Source organism: Falco biarmicus, chromosome 1, assembly GCF_023638135.1.
Source record: "Falco biarmicus isolate bFalBia1 chromosome 1, bFalBia1.pri, whole genome shotgun sequence".
NCBI lineage: Eukaryota > Metazoa > Chordata > Aves > Falconiformes > Falconidae > Falco > Falco biarmicus.
The window spans coordinates 18787475-18803973 of NC_079288.1; the positions used below are offsets into that span (position 1 = coordinate 18787475).

The 16499-nt window shown below is 41.3% G+C and overlaps 1 protein-coding gene across 6 annotated transcripts in view; it reads right to left on the bottom strand.

The window, feature by feature from the left end:
* The window catches only part of SPECC1 (sperm antigen with calponin homology and coiled-coil domains 1), an 89241-nt gene that overhangs the window by 38194 nt on the left and 34548 nt on the right, over positions 1-16499 (bottom strand). For all 6 annotated transcript variants that reach the window (XR_008820689.1, XM_056331128.1, XM_056331118.1 and 3 more), the window contains 4 exons: positions 4470-6037; positions 2448-2655; positions 1296-1369; positions 554-732 (listed from right to left, as the gene is read on the bottom strand). Coding sequence is in view for 5 of the 6 variants with exons in the window: in XM_056331128.1 (XP_056187103.1) it covers positions 554-732; positions 1296-1369; positions 2448-2655; positions 4470-6037 (2029 nt within the window). In the remaining variant the exon portion in view is untranslated. The remainder of the gene's footprint in view (positions 1-553; positions 733-1295; positions 1370-2447; positions 2656-4469; positions 6038-16499) is intronic.

Here is a 16499-nt window from a genome sequence, read left to right on the forward strand (position 1 = left end):
TAACACAACTAATCAAATAATAGGTTTCAAATTAAGGACAAGAGATGTGAGATGAGGAATCCTAGTACTTGCATTGATCACTCGGTCAACACGTATCAGATTTGCAGAATAAAGAAGTTCAGCTAGTCCTCATTTTAATTTGAACATATACAGTCCTTGCCTCCTCCCAGGTTAAGCAGTTCTCTTCTGGATGTCCCACTGAACCTATGTAGCCAACCAACCTTTTCAGATTGTTTAATGCAGCTGCACAGAGTTACGAAGGCAATAAAACACAGCGGAACAACATATTGAAACCAGAGCTATAAAAGGATATCGGCAATTGTTATTACTTAATATTTGCTGATTAAAACCTTCATGGCTTAGTTGACAGAACTAGATCACCAAAAAGAAAAAGAATGGGAACATCTTAGAATAAGAGACAACAAAATCTGTCAGAAGAGTTAAAAACAGACAACATGCACATCCAAGCCAATGAATAGTTATTGACAAAGCACTGTTTGCATGCATGTTAGCTGTCACAGATATCAAATCTTGGCCTTTGTAATTAACCAACCTGTTGCTGCCCTTCACTTCATCCAGCTCCTTTTGGAGTCTAGCACTCTTCTCTTCTTCCTCCTGAAGCTTCCTCTTTACCACACGCAGCTCCTGCTGGGCTTCACACTTGATATCATTGGCTACAACCACTGCAGTTTGCAGATCAGCTTGAAAACGCCTCCACTCTTCTGTATCTTCCTAGAAAGAGCAATTAGAACCCCAAACTGTTTGCTGTAAAAATGTACCTACTTGAGCTGAGCACTTAGTTACTGATCTCCATTTCAGTGACCACAAGCGACCAGGATTTCACCACAATTTCAAGATGATGTCGAGGTCAAAGTAAATACTTGCCTCTTTACACAGTACCAACTCTGATTGCCAAAGAAGAAACCAATGCTAAGCTCTCCACTCTAGTACAAAAAAAATGTAATTAAAGTTCTTCCTATAGCTATTGATCATTCAGACTTGTGATACTACTACAAGCACTGCTGCTGAAAAAAGCTCATGGCTACAGATTATTCACAAAGCAGGAACGGCTGTTCTAAAGAAGTTCATAGGTAGAAAAAGCAAAAGTAATTTGCAAAGGATGTATTGTATTTTCCTTCACAGAAAAAGAAACAGCTAGAAATGAGTGAAGAGAATGGAGAATGAAGGGATTTAGGAGGAACTTTCTACAATTGTCCTAGAAAAATACTATGCTTCTCAAATCCAGGACTGCAGTAAGAGCTCAGCTTAGCTTTGTCATGGAGTTTAAGCCTTACCTTCATTTGCTTAGTCAGAGCCTTCAGCTGCCTCTCTGCATCTTGTTTTTGTTCTTCCAGCTTCATTGCTTTACCTAGGAACAGTAAAAAAGGGAAAAGATTATTAAACACATAAGGGCAAGGGTGAAAAGTGAAAATGGGAGGGCAGAGCAGCCTATTTAGCTTTGCTTCTAGTAATGCCACTAAACAGACTAAACTGAAACTTCCCCAACATCTTTGAAACAGGTCATTATTTTGAGGCAGTAAACCAGACTTTGAAGTTTACAGAACCATATGTGTAGGGTCCCTTTGAAGTTTTCAGAACCACATGTGGAGGGCCCCTTACCTTGCAGACCCCCCGAGCACTGGGGCGACACTGGTACACAAAACACGCCACTTGCTCCACCAGGTGGCAGCGGGCCCTCTGTGACACAGAAGCAGCCCTGCTCCCAGCACCTTTCCCCAGAGCTTTTGAAAGGGCCAATAATTCCCATTTCTAGCACGGGCAATACATCCTTCGCTAAGAATGAGGCTTGAAGACTGTCTCTGATGTTATCTCTATAGCACTAACTGTTAAAATAGTGAGTTTCGTGCATGAACAGAAAGGACCAGCCAGCACTGGAATACTTCCAAAGTGAGGCTCTTGTCACACATCATAGAATCATAAGATCGTTTGGGTTGGAAGGAACCTTAGAGATGATCTAGTTCCAGCCCCCCCTGCCACGGGCAGGGACACCTTCCACTAGACCAGGCTGCCCAAAGCCCTGTCACCAACCTGGCCTTGAACACTTCTAGGGATGGGGCATCCACAGCCTCCCTGGCCAGCCTCACCACCCTCACAGTAAAGAATTTCTTCCTAGTATCTACATCCACCCTCTTTTAGTTTAGAGCCATTTTCCCTTGTCCTGTTGCTACAGAGCCTACTAAAAATTCTGTCCCTATCTTTATTATTAGCCCGCCCCCCTCTAAGCACTGGAAGGCTGCTATAAGGTTTCCCCAGAGCCTTCTTTCCTCCAGGCTCAACCACTCCAACTCTCTCAACCTGTCTTCACAGGAGAGGTGCTCCAGCCCCCTGATCATCTTCATGGCCTCTGAACTCATTCCTCCCTGTTGCAGCTATAAATGAGCTCCCTGAATAAATTCACTTAGGTCCTTTTTTTCAGCTCCACCTACTTTCTAGGTCACTGATCAGCTGGTTATTGTGAAGTTTTATAGCACGATGTTGTTCCACCTGGTCCTCCAACTCAAAAATGGTCTCCTTCAGGTTTTTTATATCTGCTTCATTCTCTGATGTTTTTTCCTGCAGCTTCTGGCTGGTTCTGCTCAGTTGCTCAGCCTGCCGGTCACATAACTCCTTCAGCTGACCACACTCATTCTCAGCCTGGAAGGAAGGAAAGCAAGCTGCAAGTCTGTCTTTATTTCTTAACAGATATTGCTCGCTAGAGATTTTATTGGACATCTCATGGACTTAAGAATTGAACCTGTGTTCTAAGCAGTGTATAAACTGAGTTTCAATGCAAATGAGACAGTTTCAGGAAACACAAACGAGCTATGAATTCCAGTTTTCTTTCCTGATAATAATGATAATAAAACAAGATGCTACAAAGGAATTTAAATTTTCTGTATGATGACTGTAATTCCAAACCATTCTCCACAGGTAATGAACAGAGAGGAATCATATTCCTGGAAAGCTCCGCATCTATTCACATATCACATTATGAGAGTGATACCACCACCTTAGGGCCAAGACTACAATCAGTTTGTCCCCAGTAACATTTTTGCTGCTTTTACCATGTGCACTTTCAATGGATTGTGAAAACATATGTAGTAGAGCTAGCTACTGCAGATAAGTGTATTTCTGGATGTAGGACATCTGGAATTACTGAAGGGGGAATCTGCTGCACTTCAGTTTGCTGGCTCAGGCCCACAGATCAATGTTTCCGCATTTTGGGGGAGATCTCTGAGTGTGAGCAAGTTATGGAAAAGCAAGGTGCTGGCTGCCAATTCAGTGAGCAGCACTGGCACAGCCTGACTGAAGGGCAGCCTTACAGAAGCCTGTGGTCTTGTTTGGGTGTCACAAATAGCCAATGATTCAAAACAGCTTAATTCAAGGGAAAGGAGAAGTAAGAAGGAGGAAATCTGTGGTTTCCAAACCAAGCAATAAAACTTTGGTACAGAGTCTGAGCACTCAGCAGTTTTTCATTTATTCTTCATAAACTGCAGCTCCAGCAAGCACTTGAGAGCTCCCTCGACTAACTATTTGCTGTGGTCACCTATTTAAGCTGAAAGGACATCTGGATTTTCCAAATCACTCAGATCATGGAGGTGCTTTTCTGGCAACACCCTCTTCTTCTGCAACTAGCCAATTTTACCATTCTTCTCGTGATCCATACAGGAAGGGCTGCACACACTGATCATCACTCTTTCTGCAACGGTGGGACATAATCACTGGTTTGTGCTTTATTAACACATGTTCTATGATGCCTCACATTGCTGCTCACTTCTGAACATCCAGGAACACACAGAAAACTGACTTAAGCTTGCTTGGAGCAAAGCTACAAACCAGTAAAAGAGGCAGAGAAAAATTGTTCTGAAATAAAATCACATTTTTGCCATGACTTTACGTATGCCAAAACAGAACACTTGTCAGCTTTGTAGAAATATTCTAGTTTTATGAAAATAATCTCATCTGGAGCTTGACCACGCACCATTAGTCATGCTGTTGTAAATACGTTTCTGAGCGTTAGCTCATGTCCTTGGTGTTCTCATGACCAATGATGCCTATTAGTTCACTACTAATTAATCATGATTAATTATTCAGAATTTAATATTTGCTGCTAACTACTCACACTCTTCTCTCTCCATCTGGATTACCAAGTGATTTTCACTACTATTTGTTCACATAATATCAAAGTAATTTTTTATTGGCCAGTTCCTGGCTCCAATTTTGATAAACACACTTCTATCTACTAAAACGGTAAATTCTGCAGAAGATATTAGGGGAAATTAGTTTTGAATTTACAAACACAGCTATGCTAACAGTTATTCCTGTGAAAACATGTATATAGCAGCTTCCACTGAAAACTAATTCATGCAATTTAAATCCTGGAAACTTACAATCAGTGGCTCAACAATTACTTATTTATGGAAGGACATATAAATACCCATTATACTTTACAGCTGTTACTCCTTTACCTTAGACAGCAGACCCTGAACATGCTTCAGTTCACTGTTTGCCTTCAGCAGCTCTTGTTTAAGCTCAGTGCAAGATGCTTCTAACTGATCCTTTTCTGCATGGGCCACTTTCAGCATCTCTTGCACCTCAGAGTTGTCAGTAGTACATCCCATCACATTGATTTCTGCAGCCTTTTGTTTCTCACTCTCTAACTGGGTTTTGAGAGAGCCATTCTCAATTTTTAGACCTTCTAAGGCAACTTTGCAGTCCTCCAGAGTTTTTGTCACTGTGCTGTTGCTCTGCTGTTCCACTTCTACAAGTTTAAGCAGCTTCTCATTTTCTTCTCTCAGGCTTTTAATCACCTGCTGGGCATCTTGATGCTCCCGTTCTAAGCTTCGCAGGCTGCTGGTTAACTGTTGCTGAATGTTGAGCAATTTCTCTCTTTCAAATTGCGCTTTTTCAAGAACTTCTGCACATTTCTGTTCCAGTTCGAGGACCTTCGCCTCCTGAGCTCTGCTCTCTTCATTCTTGGCTCGCTCTTGGAGAAGAGTCATTAGTTTCTCATTTTCTTGGCTCAGCTGTTCTGCTCTATCTCTATGTTGACAAAAGGATGTCTCCAGGAGAGCTTTCTCTTCCGCTAGCTTCTCATTTTCTGTTGTCAGCTCCTGCACCATTTGCTGTTGATCTGACAGCTCCTGCAAAGTGGCTTGTAGTTCTTCCGCTGTGCTGTGGTGATTCTCCTCCATTTTTTGTATTCTCTCTGTAAGCGATGCAACAGAAAGGTCACTAATATTGTTTGGAGAACTTCCTGTAGTGGAACATTTGGACCCTTTGAAGTGGTTGCTGTTGGAGGATGTTGGCCTGGAAGGTACATCTGCTATATGTTCAAAATCAGATGCATCAGGTGACAAGGAAGCTTTAGTTACGTCACTGCTGGAAGAACCCGAATTACGCAGCGCACCTCCATTCACATGCTGCCTGTGCTCATCCATTTCACCTCTCGACACATTTTTTGATGGGCTTCCAAAACTGGACTCTTGAGTAGTTGGGGTTGGGAGGCTGCTGTCACCTCCACTGCTTGTTGTGGTGTCTGAGAGAGGAGAGTTCTCTAGATAAAGCAGTTTCTCTTTCAAAACACGATTTTCTTCTCCCAGGCTAGCAAGCTCTTTTTGAAAAGTCCTGTTTTTTTCCTGAAGGGTCCGTATTAACGGATCAATGTCAACAGGTGATACGGTTTCTAAATTTTGGTTGGAAGCACCCATTCCTTCAACGTTAAGCGACCCTTTCTCTCTGCATTTCTTCAATTCACAACGGAGTTTGGTAATTTCAGAATCTTTCGTCTTAGCTTCTGCCAGGAGTTCTTTAACCTGAGATTCCAGAACGGCCTTGTCACCCGTTTCATTCTCTTGCTTGGACTTGCTAGTGGGGCGCACGTGTTTGGTAGGAGTTGGTGTACCAGAAGAGGTGGGGCTGGGTTGTGTTTTCCTAGTATTGGCTTGACCACGCAACACTGCTCTCTCTCTGGATACAGATGATGATATTTCCCGGGGTGCTGGAATCCCTGTGCGCTTTGCAGCTGAAACTGTTCCTTGAAGAGAAAGAGATGAGGCAAACTGAGTTAGTTCATAAAGAAAACAAGTCACATGACAACAACGCTAGAGCCTAGAGCAGTCTTGGAAAACACACCTGAGTGTTTGAATAGGTTTAGTCATGACTGAGTGTGTGGATTCATGTTTCAAAAGGCTCATATTATTTTGCATTTCTTCCTTTCACACCCCCTGCAAAGGAACAGTCTGCTGAACTTTTTCCCAGTGTAACAATGTTATACATAGATTCTGCAATATAAGAACCACAACCCCCAATACCAGGATATTAATTATTAAAAATAAAAAAGCCCTTTACATTACTTTGTGAAATGCTGATTTTAAACCCATTAATTTCTGGGTAAAAGTTCAGTACAAAGCTACCACTTTTGAAAACAATGTGTTTTTAATCATGAGAATTTTATCACACAAAACTCATGCATTTGGCATTATGGTCCTTTTATACAGATAATCATAAAAAAGGTCTGAAACATTTATGCTGACTGCAGATTCAGTGAAATAAAAAACTCTCCTGGCACTTCTAACACCAAGACAACTGTGTTGCTGCAGCTTCTTCCAGACACAGGTGAAAGAATTTATCATGTTATAAATTCCCATCCTCTTATGAAGGAAGAATAAAAGGAGGTTAGAAAATTGATGCTGTTCTGTTTGGTGGTTGTTTTTTACTCCCCTCATCCCCAGCCAACTTAATACAAAGCATTATGTGATTACAAGGGAAATAAAGTTTCAGAGTTGCTGATCTTCATCTTCCAAAGGTCTCTTGGAATATGGGACCATGGGTACTGAAAAAACAGTAAGAGCCATCCTAACCCTTTAACAAGCTGGTTAAAGAAAAGAAACTGGTCCAAAGGGGAGGGATTGTATGCCACTACATTGCTATAAATTCAAGAAATTCCGGTTCTCCAGACCTTACTCAAAAGGAAAAGCCCTGAATTACAGAGCCATAAAGTTTTGGGATATAGTATAATAAAGAGATATTGTCTGATGTAGCCACATAAACAGGATGCAAGGGACAGTTATACAAACATAAAAGGCTACTGAGCCCATGTCTGCAATAAAAACAAGAATCCTTCTGGGGGAAATCCTAGAATCAATTACACCTCCTCACTTTTGGGAGGCTCTCTTTGCTGATACATATGTGCAGGATTCACAGAAAATCAAAGGGCAGTTAAGGCCAAAGTGGGAACAGACTCCCTGCCTTACACAGCAAGCAGCTTCATAATCCTCCCAAAGAATTTTTCATATTGAGGAAATCTCGGTGCAGCTCACAGGGCAGTGAAGGGTTAATATTAACACCACCCAGTTTGCTCAGCATCTCTTTTGAAGAATGCACTAGGTTTATAAACCCCACACAAACAGGAGCCCCTCCTCCTCTCCCAAACAAACACACTCTGCAGCAGGCACAATAAACACCCGGAGACAAAGAGCAGCTGAAGAAAAGACCCCTGAACACAGAGGCGCTGTGCTGGGAGGAGAGCACAGAACGGGCTCTGTGATGGCAGGGGCACGATAAGGCCAGAGACAAAGGCTCCAGTGTTTATGGGAAGAGATAGCAGGGACAGTGAGCAGCCCACACAGCTTCATTTAGTCATCTACAGCTGGAGGAGCCAGTATTTCAAGGCAGCTCCGGGCTCCCCAGTGAAAAGTGCAAGGCAAGCAGAGATGGGAGTTTTTCCACTGCAACTCAAATGGCTGCGGGTGCAACCCCAGACCTGAGAGCTCGTTTCACTTGCCAGAGCTGAAGGGCCCAAGCTCGCTGCTCATCCCATTTCCTAACCCAAGGGCTCCCAGCTGCCAAGATCCAGCACCCATAAACCGTGTCCACACTGAGCTCTGCAGACAAGCAAAGCTTTTAGTGTCAATGCAGCTAACACCACAAGGTGAAGGACAAGAGGAAAATTGAATGACTGTGATGTTATGTGCTGCTCCAGCGGAAAAACACCAGCTCAGCACAGCTCCTCCTTGCTCAGAGGCAAAGGTTCGCGTGGGATGAACCCCAGGTGTCCGGGCGAGAGCGCACGAGGCCTTGTTTGAGTGCACCTCTTGAACATACCCTAGGACAAGTGTCCAGAGTAGAGAAGCAGCACGCACGCAAGCCATAATCATACTACAGATTTAGAATGTAAAATATGCATTACAAATGGCCACAGATGTTCTTCCATGGAGCCTAAGGGGTAGATTTAAAGCCTGTTACATCCTAGACATTTATTCCATCTGAAGGGTTGTTTTTTTTTTTTTTACTGTTGTAATAAAATTTTATGACAAACCAAGTGCCTCTTTTTTTATTCCCCCCCGCCCCCCAATGACCAAACTAGCGCAATGGCATGACTGTCATCTGCTCAGCACATGACTGGGTATCTAAGCAGTGGGTAGTGCTGACTGGTCAGTACTATACATGTTACTAGAAATGATGCTGCTGCGACACACTGGTACAGATTGCAGAGCACCAAGAAAACCACTTTTTCCTAAGTGAAATGTAACACTTCTGGTATAGCAACACCAGTGTCCTTCTAATTGTCACCAGATAACAACTGCAACATGATCCTGAGCAATGGAAGACATATACAGAAGGATAACAATTAAGGATATTTAACCCGGATTATCTGTACTTCACCAGCTTGCCAATCAACGCAGGCTCATAGCTTACTCCATGTCCCATGTGTTTTGCAAGGCTCCATGCTCTGCTGACTTGCTTTGTCATAAATCACAAAGCATTTGCTATCCATCAATAACCATTAACCAACCTGGGTTTTTTCATCACATAGAAGTGTGTATGTATTTTCCTCTCTCCACTCTCCAAAACAGTGCCATGCAATACTAAAAAGTCACAGAGCGCCCAGAAAAGAAGTAGTTCTGAACACTTACGCATGTTGATTACAAAGCACCAAAGCAAGTTAAGCACTATGCTAAAGACTATTTTATGGGCGACTCCCCCTCTGAATAACCTTGAAATTGAGCAGTGTAGCAGTTATAAATGGAACCGCCAGCCCCACAGCCCGAGGCACCCACTATGCAGGAATTACATTTAGGGTTGTACAACGCATCCTGGTGACCTGATTAGCTCGGCACCCCACCTTGGTTACGGTCTGTGGGAGACTCTGGACAGACATGGGCCTTCCAAACTGCACAACCTGATCCAGAGTTGATTTACGCTGCTGCTTGAAGTGGCTGGAATCACAGGGAACTTCACTTCCTAGAAAGTGCTGTTTGTTTTGAGCAAGGAATAGAAAAACAAGCAGCCCTGCAACTCAAAGGAGACATTCCAGGAAAAAAAAAACCAAAACAAAACACCAAACCAACAACAAAAAACCCTAAGCCATTACATACTTTTCTGTTTGGTCAAAATGGTGCTATGACACCTCATTCCCATTTTCACTGTTCATCCACCCTGCCCAACCTATTAGCTTAACTATTCTCTTACCAGCTTTGAGCGCAACCTCTTTCCCACTGTCCCACATATCCAAGCTCAGGCTACTTCTGACCAACAGTACATTTCTCATTCCCTTTGCACCATACCTAACCTCCCATTCTCCCAGTCCCACAGCCACTCCTGCTAATGGAATCGGCTTGTGTTCTCCCACTTCAGAAGAACAGGGAATTACTCCTGAATTACTCCACTGAGAGTTACTGTCTGAAAACCTGTTTTGCTCAGACTGAGGTCACTTCATCATCATGTTCCTTGCCCTGGAGCCCAGTAAGTCCTCCATTTTCAGTATCAGCCATGCTATTCAGGTTTGCGGGATTAAACCCTAACATGTATGCAGAGATTATAATTTTGAAAGTGCTTTAAAATTAACAGCTATTCAACTCAAATCCTTTGAAACATGTAATTGCTAACTCTAGGTTACAAGACAGGGAAGCAGAATGGAAATGCCTCACCCAAGGTCACAGTAAGTCAGTAAGGATTAGGACCCTGGAGCTCCTGGCTGGCAGCCTGCTGTGCAGCTTTGTTTGCACCACTTTCTGCCAGGGAATACTCACTGACTTTCCACTGGCATCAAAAACAAAGTGGGACTTTAATGAGATAAAAGTTGACCTCTCATGATGATCTTTAGCCATTGTAATCCCATTTTCAGCACAGCTACAATGTTTTTCACAGAAGGAAGGGATCAGGATTACTCTTCAGTTTTTCCACATAATGATCTATTTTTGATCTAAGCCCTCAGCATCTGCCACAGCAGCTCCCATAGGGGCATCCACAACCAGAAGGAAATGGACTATGGAATGGAGAAACCCATTTTGCAAACCCCCAGGGTGGAACCCATAGGACTGCTGTTCAGAAGTCAAGTCCATGCAGCATGGCCTATGTAATTACAGTGATAGCAGGGTAAGGCAGAACAGGTGGCAAATGTTTTACCATAGTCACAGGGGGGACAGGCATAACATTTTGGAATGAAGATTCAGTAAGTTCATTTGCTTTCATACGGCGTGTGCTCTGAGATAGGACGTATCACTGTCTTCCCAGTAAAGCACTAGCCTTGAAATGACATTTATTTTACTTCAGTCTTAACCATAATTAGGAGTTTGAATACCTGCTTCTCCAATCCCAGAACAGAGGAAGAATCTCAGTCGTGAAGTGACTTCACTTGACCACAGAAGCACCTTTGGAAATGTTCTAATTTCTGCCTTGAATCTATTTTTTTTAGAACTGGAGTCAATACAAGATTATTTGCCTCTGGCCTTTGAGCCATTTGTGTCCCACAACCTGCCCTTTTCTTAATCCTTCCCTCCATCAACATATTAATAACCCAAAGGTTAATGCCATGGGCTTCTGTTGATCCAGAGACCAAATTAACAGGGACTGTTCCATTTTGTACTTTCTTCCTAAATTTTGATCATCACTACTCTTAAGCTAATAATGATAAACACACATTTTCTTCTTCAACACACTAAAAAGAGTCTGTGTTAGTAATTCATTCTTCCATAGTTTAAGTAGGTACCAAATCTCCTGCATTTAAGAGTTCAGCTAGGTCATTTAAGCATGCGTACCACCGATTCATTTCGGAAAGTATTTCAGTCATGTAAGACTAAAGCACTAAGACAGATGCATCTTTGGTGTGATGTTTTTAAACAATGGATAACTTATTTGAATTGCAAGGGCAGGATAACAAGAAATAAAAGAAAGCTATTCATAGCACTCTGCAACATTAAAATCATACGTTTCAAACAGGCAAACTGTTGCCTGCAGACAAGATTGTATTCTCATGATTATCTGCTGCTCTAGGACTGCTACTTCTCTTCATTCCAACTCCTGCATTTGCAACAGACCAGCTATTTCACTACCTTGTGTCTCTTTGCCATTGAGGGATGGCACCTCAAAAAGGGATAGTGAAACAAAAGAGAGTGCAATAAGAAATTATGGGCTAACTCCTAGCCTCCCTCCCAACAGAAGACTGATTCTTCCTTTGTTCTGGAATTCTGTTCCCACCTGCTAAGATATTTTAATGAATTTTACCATCTGAACAGAACTCCCAGCCCTCAGAGGAAAACATGATTCCTGCAATACCTGGAGGAAAAAGTTAGTATAAATCAAGTGGGCTGCAAGCATTTAAAAATAAATACAATTAAAAAAAATAAAAAAAGAGGATAGTATTAACAGCCCATGCTTGTATAGTAAATAAAGAGTTATTAAGCCTCCCCACACAATTTTACATTGCTCTATCACATGTGGTTTTGCTGAAATGGGTTCTTATCAGTTTTGGTTTTCGGGTTATCCTCTGGCTGTGACTTCAGTAGATCCTGGATTCAGCATGACTGCACTTACTCAGGCTTTGCCAAGGTCTTGCTGAGGATCCACAGCAGCTTTGGTAACATACAGCAACAGAGAGGTAATGCAGGCACATACTCATACATGCTGTTTCGGTTGTGTAAGGTCCTATTACTATTTTTATCCAACTTTGAGTTTCTTATCCAAAAATAACCTTAATCCCACCTGATTTACAACTAGTGTAGGAAGCCAAAATACAGATGTCTAGTCCCATTTCAGGTGCCCCTTAGGTATATTTGAAATACCTTCAGTGAGTTGAAAGATTTGACAGCACCTGTGGAAGACCTGTCCTCTGCTCAAACTGGGATGTTTAAAGATATCTAGAATGCCACTAGACATTGAATTGAACAGTCCGACTTTCACAACAGATTTACAAGCTGGTGTTACAAGCCAGGTAATAGGAGCTTTTATGTGCCATTTTCAAAATTACTCTGGTACCAAAGTACCACTTAGGTGATTTCCAGTCACACAACGACCAACTTAACACAATGCATTAATATAACCTCATAACATCATTTATCTGAATTTAGTCACAGCCAAATCGGAAAAGATGGTATTAGCTTGGAGCCATTGCACACTCTGTTGACTCCCTACAATAAAGCAGTGTATGTTACAGGGAGCCTAGCCACAGCTTCTGTCGTCTTTTGTCAACTCAAAGTCAAGTTTTCAAGAACCTAATTAACTTGGTGTTTAAAATCCATTCTCCAAATATGGCTAAGCCAGTAAGAGCTCAAAGCTTAACTGAAAGCCCAGGGGACTTGGCAGATCACTTTCACCCTGCTCCAGCATTGATCCCGAGATTGATATTGACACCGATTAAGACTGAACTAGGCATGTCTTTTGGGAAATGATGACTATACAACACAGTAGAAGGATCACTGTATATTTGACTCTTTTGAAATACTTTTTTCATTAAAATATTTCAGGTTTGGATGCATTGGAATCCTTTATTTTCCCCTGCCCTTTCCCCCACCCCCTTTGTCTAAGCAAATGAAACAGTTAAACAAACTTCCCTGCTAACCAGAAATCTTCTGATATCCTAGTTAACAGGAAACAGACATTTCATGGTGGCATAAGAAAAAGCACAACATAACTAGTGAAAACTAGGACAGATAAACCAGCAACCCTTACTTGTGCTTCTGTGCTCTTTCACACAGATACCTACACAGAGGCAAAATCCCTACACATGTTCTGCCACACTGTTTAACACTGCTATCCTTAAACCTCTAAGGATGCTAACAGCAAGACAGCTTGGTAACACTACTGAACAGATGCACTTAACTAATTCAACTCATGAAGAAGATGCAAATTAGTTCTAAGTGCTTCTTGGAGGTTAGCACAAGAGTGGGACTGGATGCAGAAAGCCAGATTTTAGAAGAAGTATAGGTGTCAAGAGACACAGATCAGCACCTACTGTTAATTTTCAAAACAGCCTAAGCTGTTTAGAGCTTCATATTTGACAGTGAAATGTCTGAAACTTCTAGTCCACCATCAGCTTCAGTAAAAGTCAGGCTAAAGAATGACACTATTATACTGTGACAAACAGTTATGGCTTGATCTGCTTGATACACAAAAGGGAATGAGCTGAACGGGTTAGCTGTCAGCCTTTTTTAGTGACCACAGTGCTGGATACTCCTTTGGATAATCCTCAATAACTGAGAAAAGCATACTATTTTCCACCCCTTTTAGGGTGGTCCTGCAGAAAGACAATGCACTCTGCTACCTGGTCTTTATGCAACAGCAAACAAAGCAAACCTAGGTTTGGCCAGTCATGTTTCTCCTGAAATTAGTCTGTTTACAGAGTATTAGTCATAGAGCCAACACCTTTACAGGTCAGCAACTCCTTGGGAAGGTTCACTTGGACTCCACCTCACTTTAAAAAAAGACAAGGAGATGGCTGCAGAACAACAAAGGTGGTTTTGATAATCTAGCACTAATTATATAGAAGCATCTGCTCAAATAAGGCCTTCTACTCAGCTAGCAAACACTGAGACTGAAAAGTAATTATAACATGAACTCTTTTCTTCTGAAGAATTTTAATGGCCTGTTGGACTGTCTGACTACACTCCCTGTGGAACAGGTACCATATCCAACAGGTGGAAAAAGCTAAAAGACTTAATGCAAAGATTTTGATCTATGTAATCATTGTGGACAGCGTAGGGAATCAACTCGCATACTGATATTTGACACAAAGGAAAAGAGTAAGAGACCAAAGAAAGGGAAATAAAAACTATATTACAAAGCATTAAGGAACAACAGATTCCTGTATTTGAGAAGTTACACTACCAGAGGTTTGACAGAAAAAAGCAGCAATAAGCATCTTGATCCGAGCATTTCCTAATTTAAGACTACAAAGACCACTGACATTAGAGCTGAACACTTCGTACAGGCTGGCTTATTTTTTAATTACAAGATAAAAATCTAGAGATCTGGGGTGCAAGAACCACATGAAAAAAGGCATTATTTTGGTAACTCAAACACTAAGTCATGACAAATCTACATGTCATCAATTTAAATCTGCAGATGAACTACCAGTAGGACATTCTTTTGAAGGGTGGCCACTAGAAGAGACTCTCCCATGGTAGGAATGTAACCCAATAGGAGAGACAAATTCATATTTGAAGCATCTCCATTTAGTTCAAATTTTAGCATCAAAACCAAGCAAAAACGTACAGATGTACTGCCCAGTACTCTTAGAATCCACAAAAGGCTCCATTTACAGTGTCCCCTTCAGTAAATTACACAGTGGTTTTAGAAGAGAAGGTAGCAGGACAATCTCTGCTGCACAATTAAGGATTTTCTTAAAGATCACAAATATTTTATTTTCAGCTTGTTGCATTCACCCTGATCAATAACTCTGTTGTCTTGTTCCTTCTTCCATAGAAAGTCACATTTAACTCTTCCAAAAAAGTGCTAAAATCCAAATAGATCAGGTCTTCTCAGTGTCTGATGGTTTCTAGGTCTTAGCACAACCACAACAACAAGAACTGAAGCTCAAGTTCGCATTGTCACAGCTCAATGCTATTACAGTGGAAACAAGGTCGCATTCAGAAGGTAAATGAGATGAGATCTGATAAAAATCCTGTTCACAAAGTCTCACTGTGAATTTCAGCCGACTTTCTTTCCTCTTTATGGGCCTGTTCTCATACAATTCCTCTCTAAGTAACAGGAGTAGTCAAAATCTCTTTATCCTGAGAGACATGCCAGTGTCCATACAAAAGAGTTCCTCCAAACATTTCTTACACTATTTACTTCGGTTTTCTGAAGTTTTTTTTTAAGTCTTAAATGAAAACTCAAGCTTGGATAAGCCTGTCTTGAATACGATACAGTTTTGTACCCAGTACAAAAACAGTACAGGTTGTACTGTAAGAGGAAAGTTGCTCAGAAGTCTAAAGACCAGAGATACATCTGTAAAGTACATTAGCAAGGCTAAGAGTAGGCAAGAATTGTTCTATGCGTATGTATCCTTAGCTAGCATACCCAGTCTTTGCTTTTACAAATAAAATTCCCTTTCAAATCTGTTCAAGAGCCAAGAAGCATCCAAGGAGCTTCACTGTGCCATAAGCCTCTGGCACCAAGAGAATCACAAGGGTACCACTGCATTCACCACTGAAATGAGGCATACAAAAAAAAAAAAAAAGAAAAAAGAAAAAGATAGATTAACCAAACAACATACACCATCTCTGCCAATGCAGGTGCAGATTACAAGTGTAACTGCGATCTACCATTGCACTGCTTCAGATTTCTAGCGTACCCAGCAACCTGGCATAACAAACATTGAGACATCCAAAGCAAATGCTCAGCAAATGTTCAGAGAAACTCTATATCATACAATTACTGGAATGTCCCCCCCAGGAAACTCAAGCCTACTTTTTTGGGAACTGTTAATATCAGTGGGCCTGCCAAAAATTTTAGTCACCTGTAAACTATACTCCTTATCTAGCCCCAACAAAACAACGACTAAAACTTTCTGTATGTAGCATTACTCCAAAATTAATCTGGTAGAAGTTACAGAAATCCAGAATTTTCCTTTATTTTAAAATATAGTCAACTTGACTTTCTACTTCTTTTTATTCAATGTTAAAACTTCCACAACCATCATAACTCATGATTAAAAAATTATAATTTTTATATTCCTTAAGAGGGCCTTGATCCTATATAGTTGTGACATTAGTACACCAAAATTACAGGGATTTATGTACTCTGACACTTCCTGATTTTGTTTTGGAACATTTCCTGCCTATGCACCTGTCAAAACAAGATGAGATCAGGTATAATCATACCTACAGAAAAAAGAATTTTAAGCCAAACTATTTTTTTTTTTTTTTAAGACAACTGTTCAAAAAAACACACCAAGAAAAATATCCATGAATGTGAATCTTTCCATGAATGGAGGCAAAACCTCTGGTGTTTCATTGAAGTAAGGTATTCTTTGGTTAAGTTTGGGGTTTCCCTTGTTTTCCTACCTGCTACTTTTGAGAATTCTGGTGTCCAGAAGGTGGTTAGCAACGGCTTTGGGGCACATCCTTGAAGTTTACTAACACTTCTCCCAGGAAGGCACTTTTCAGAGAAAGCAATGGCTTTACTCTGAGTTAAAGGTAAAAAATGAATTTCTCAACTCCTATGTCTGGTACTAGCCCTATTCCCGAGATAAATGACCACTAGCTGGAGTAAGAACC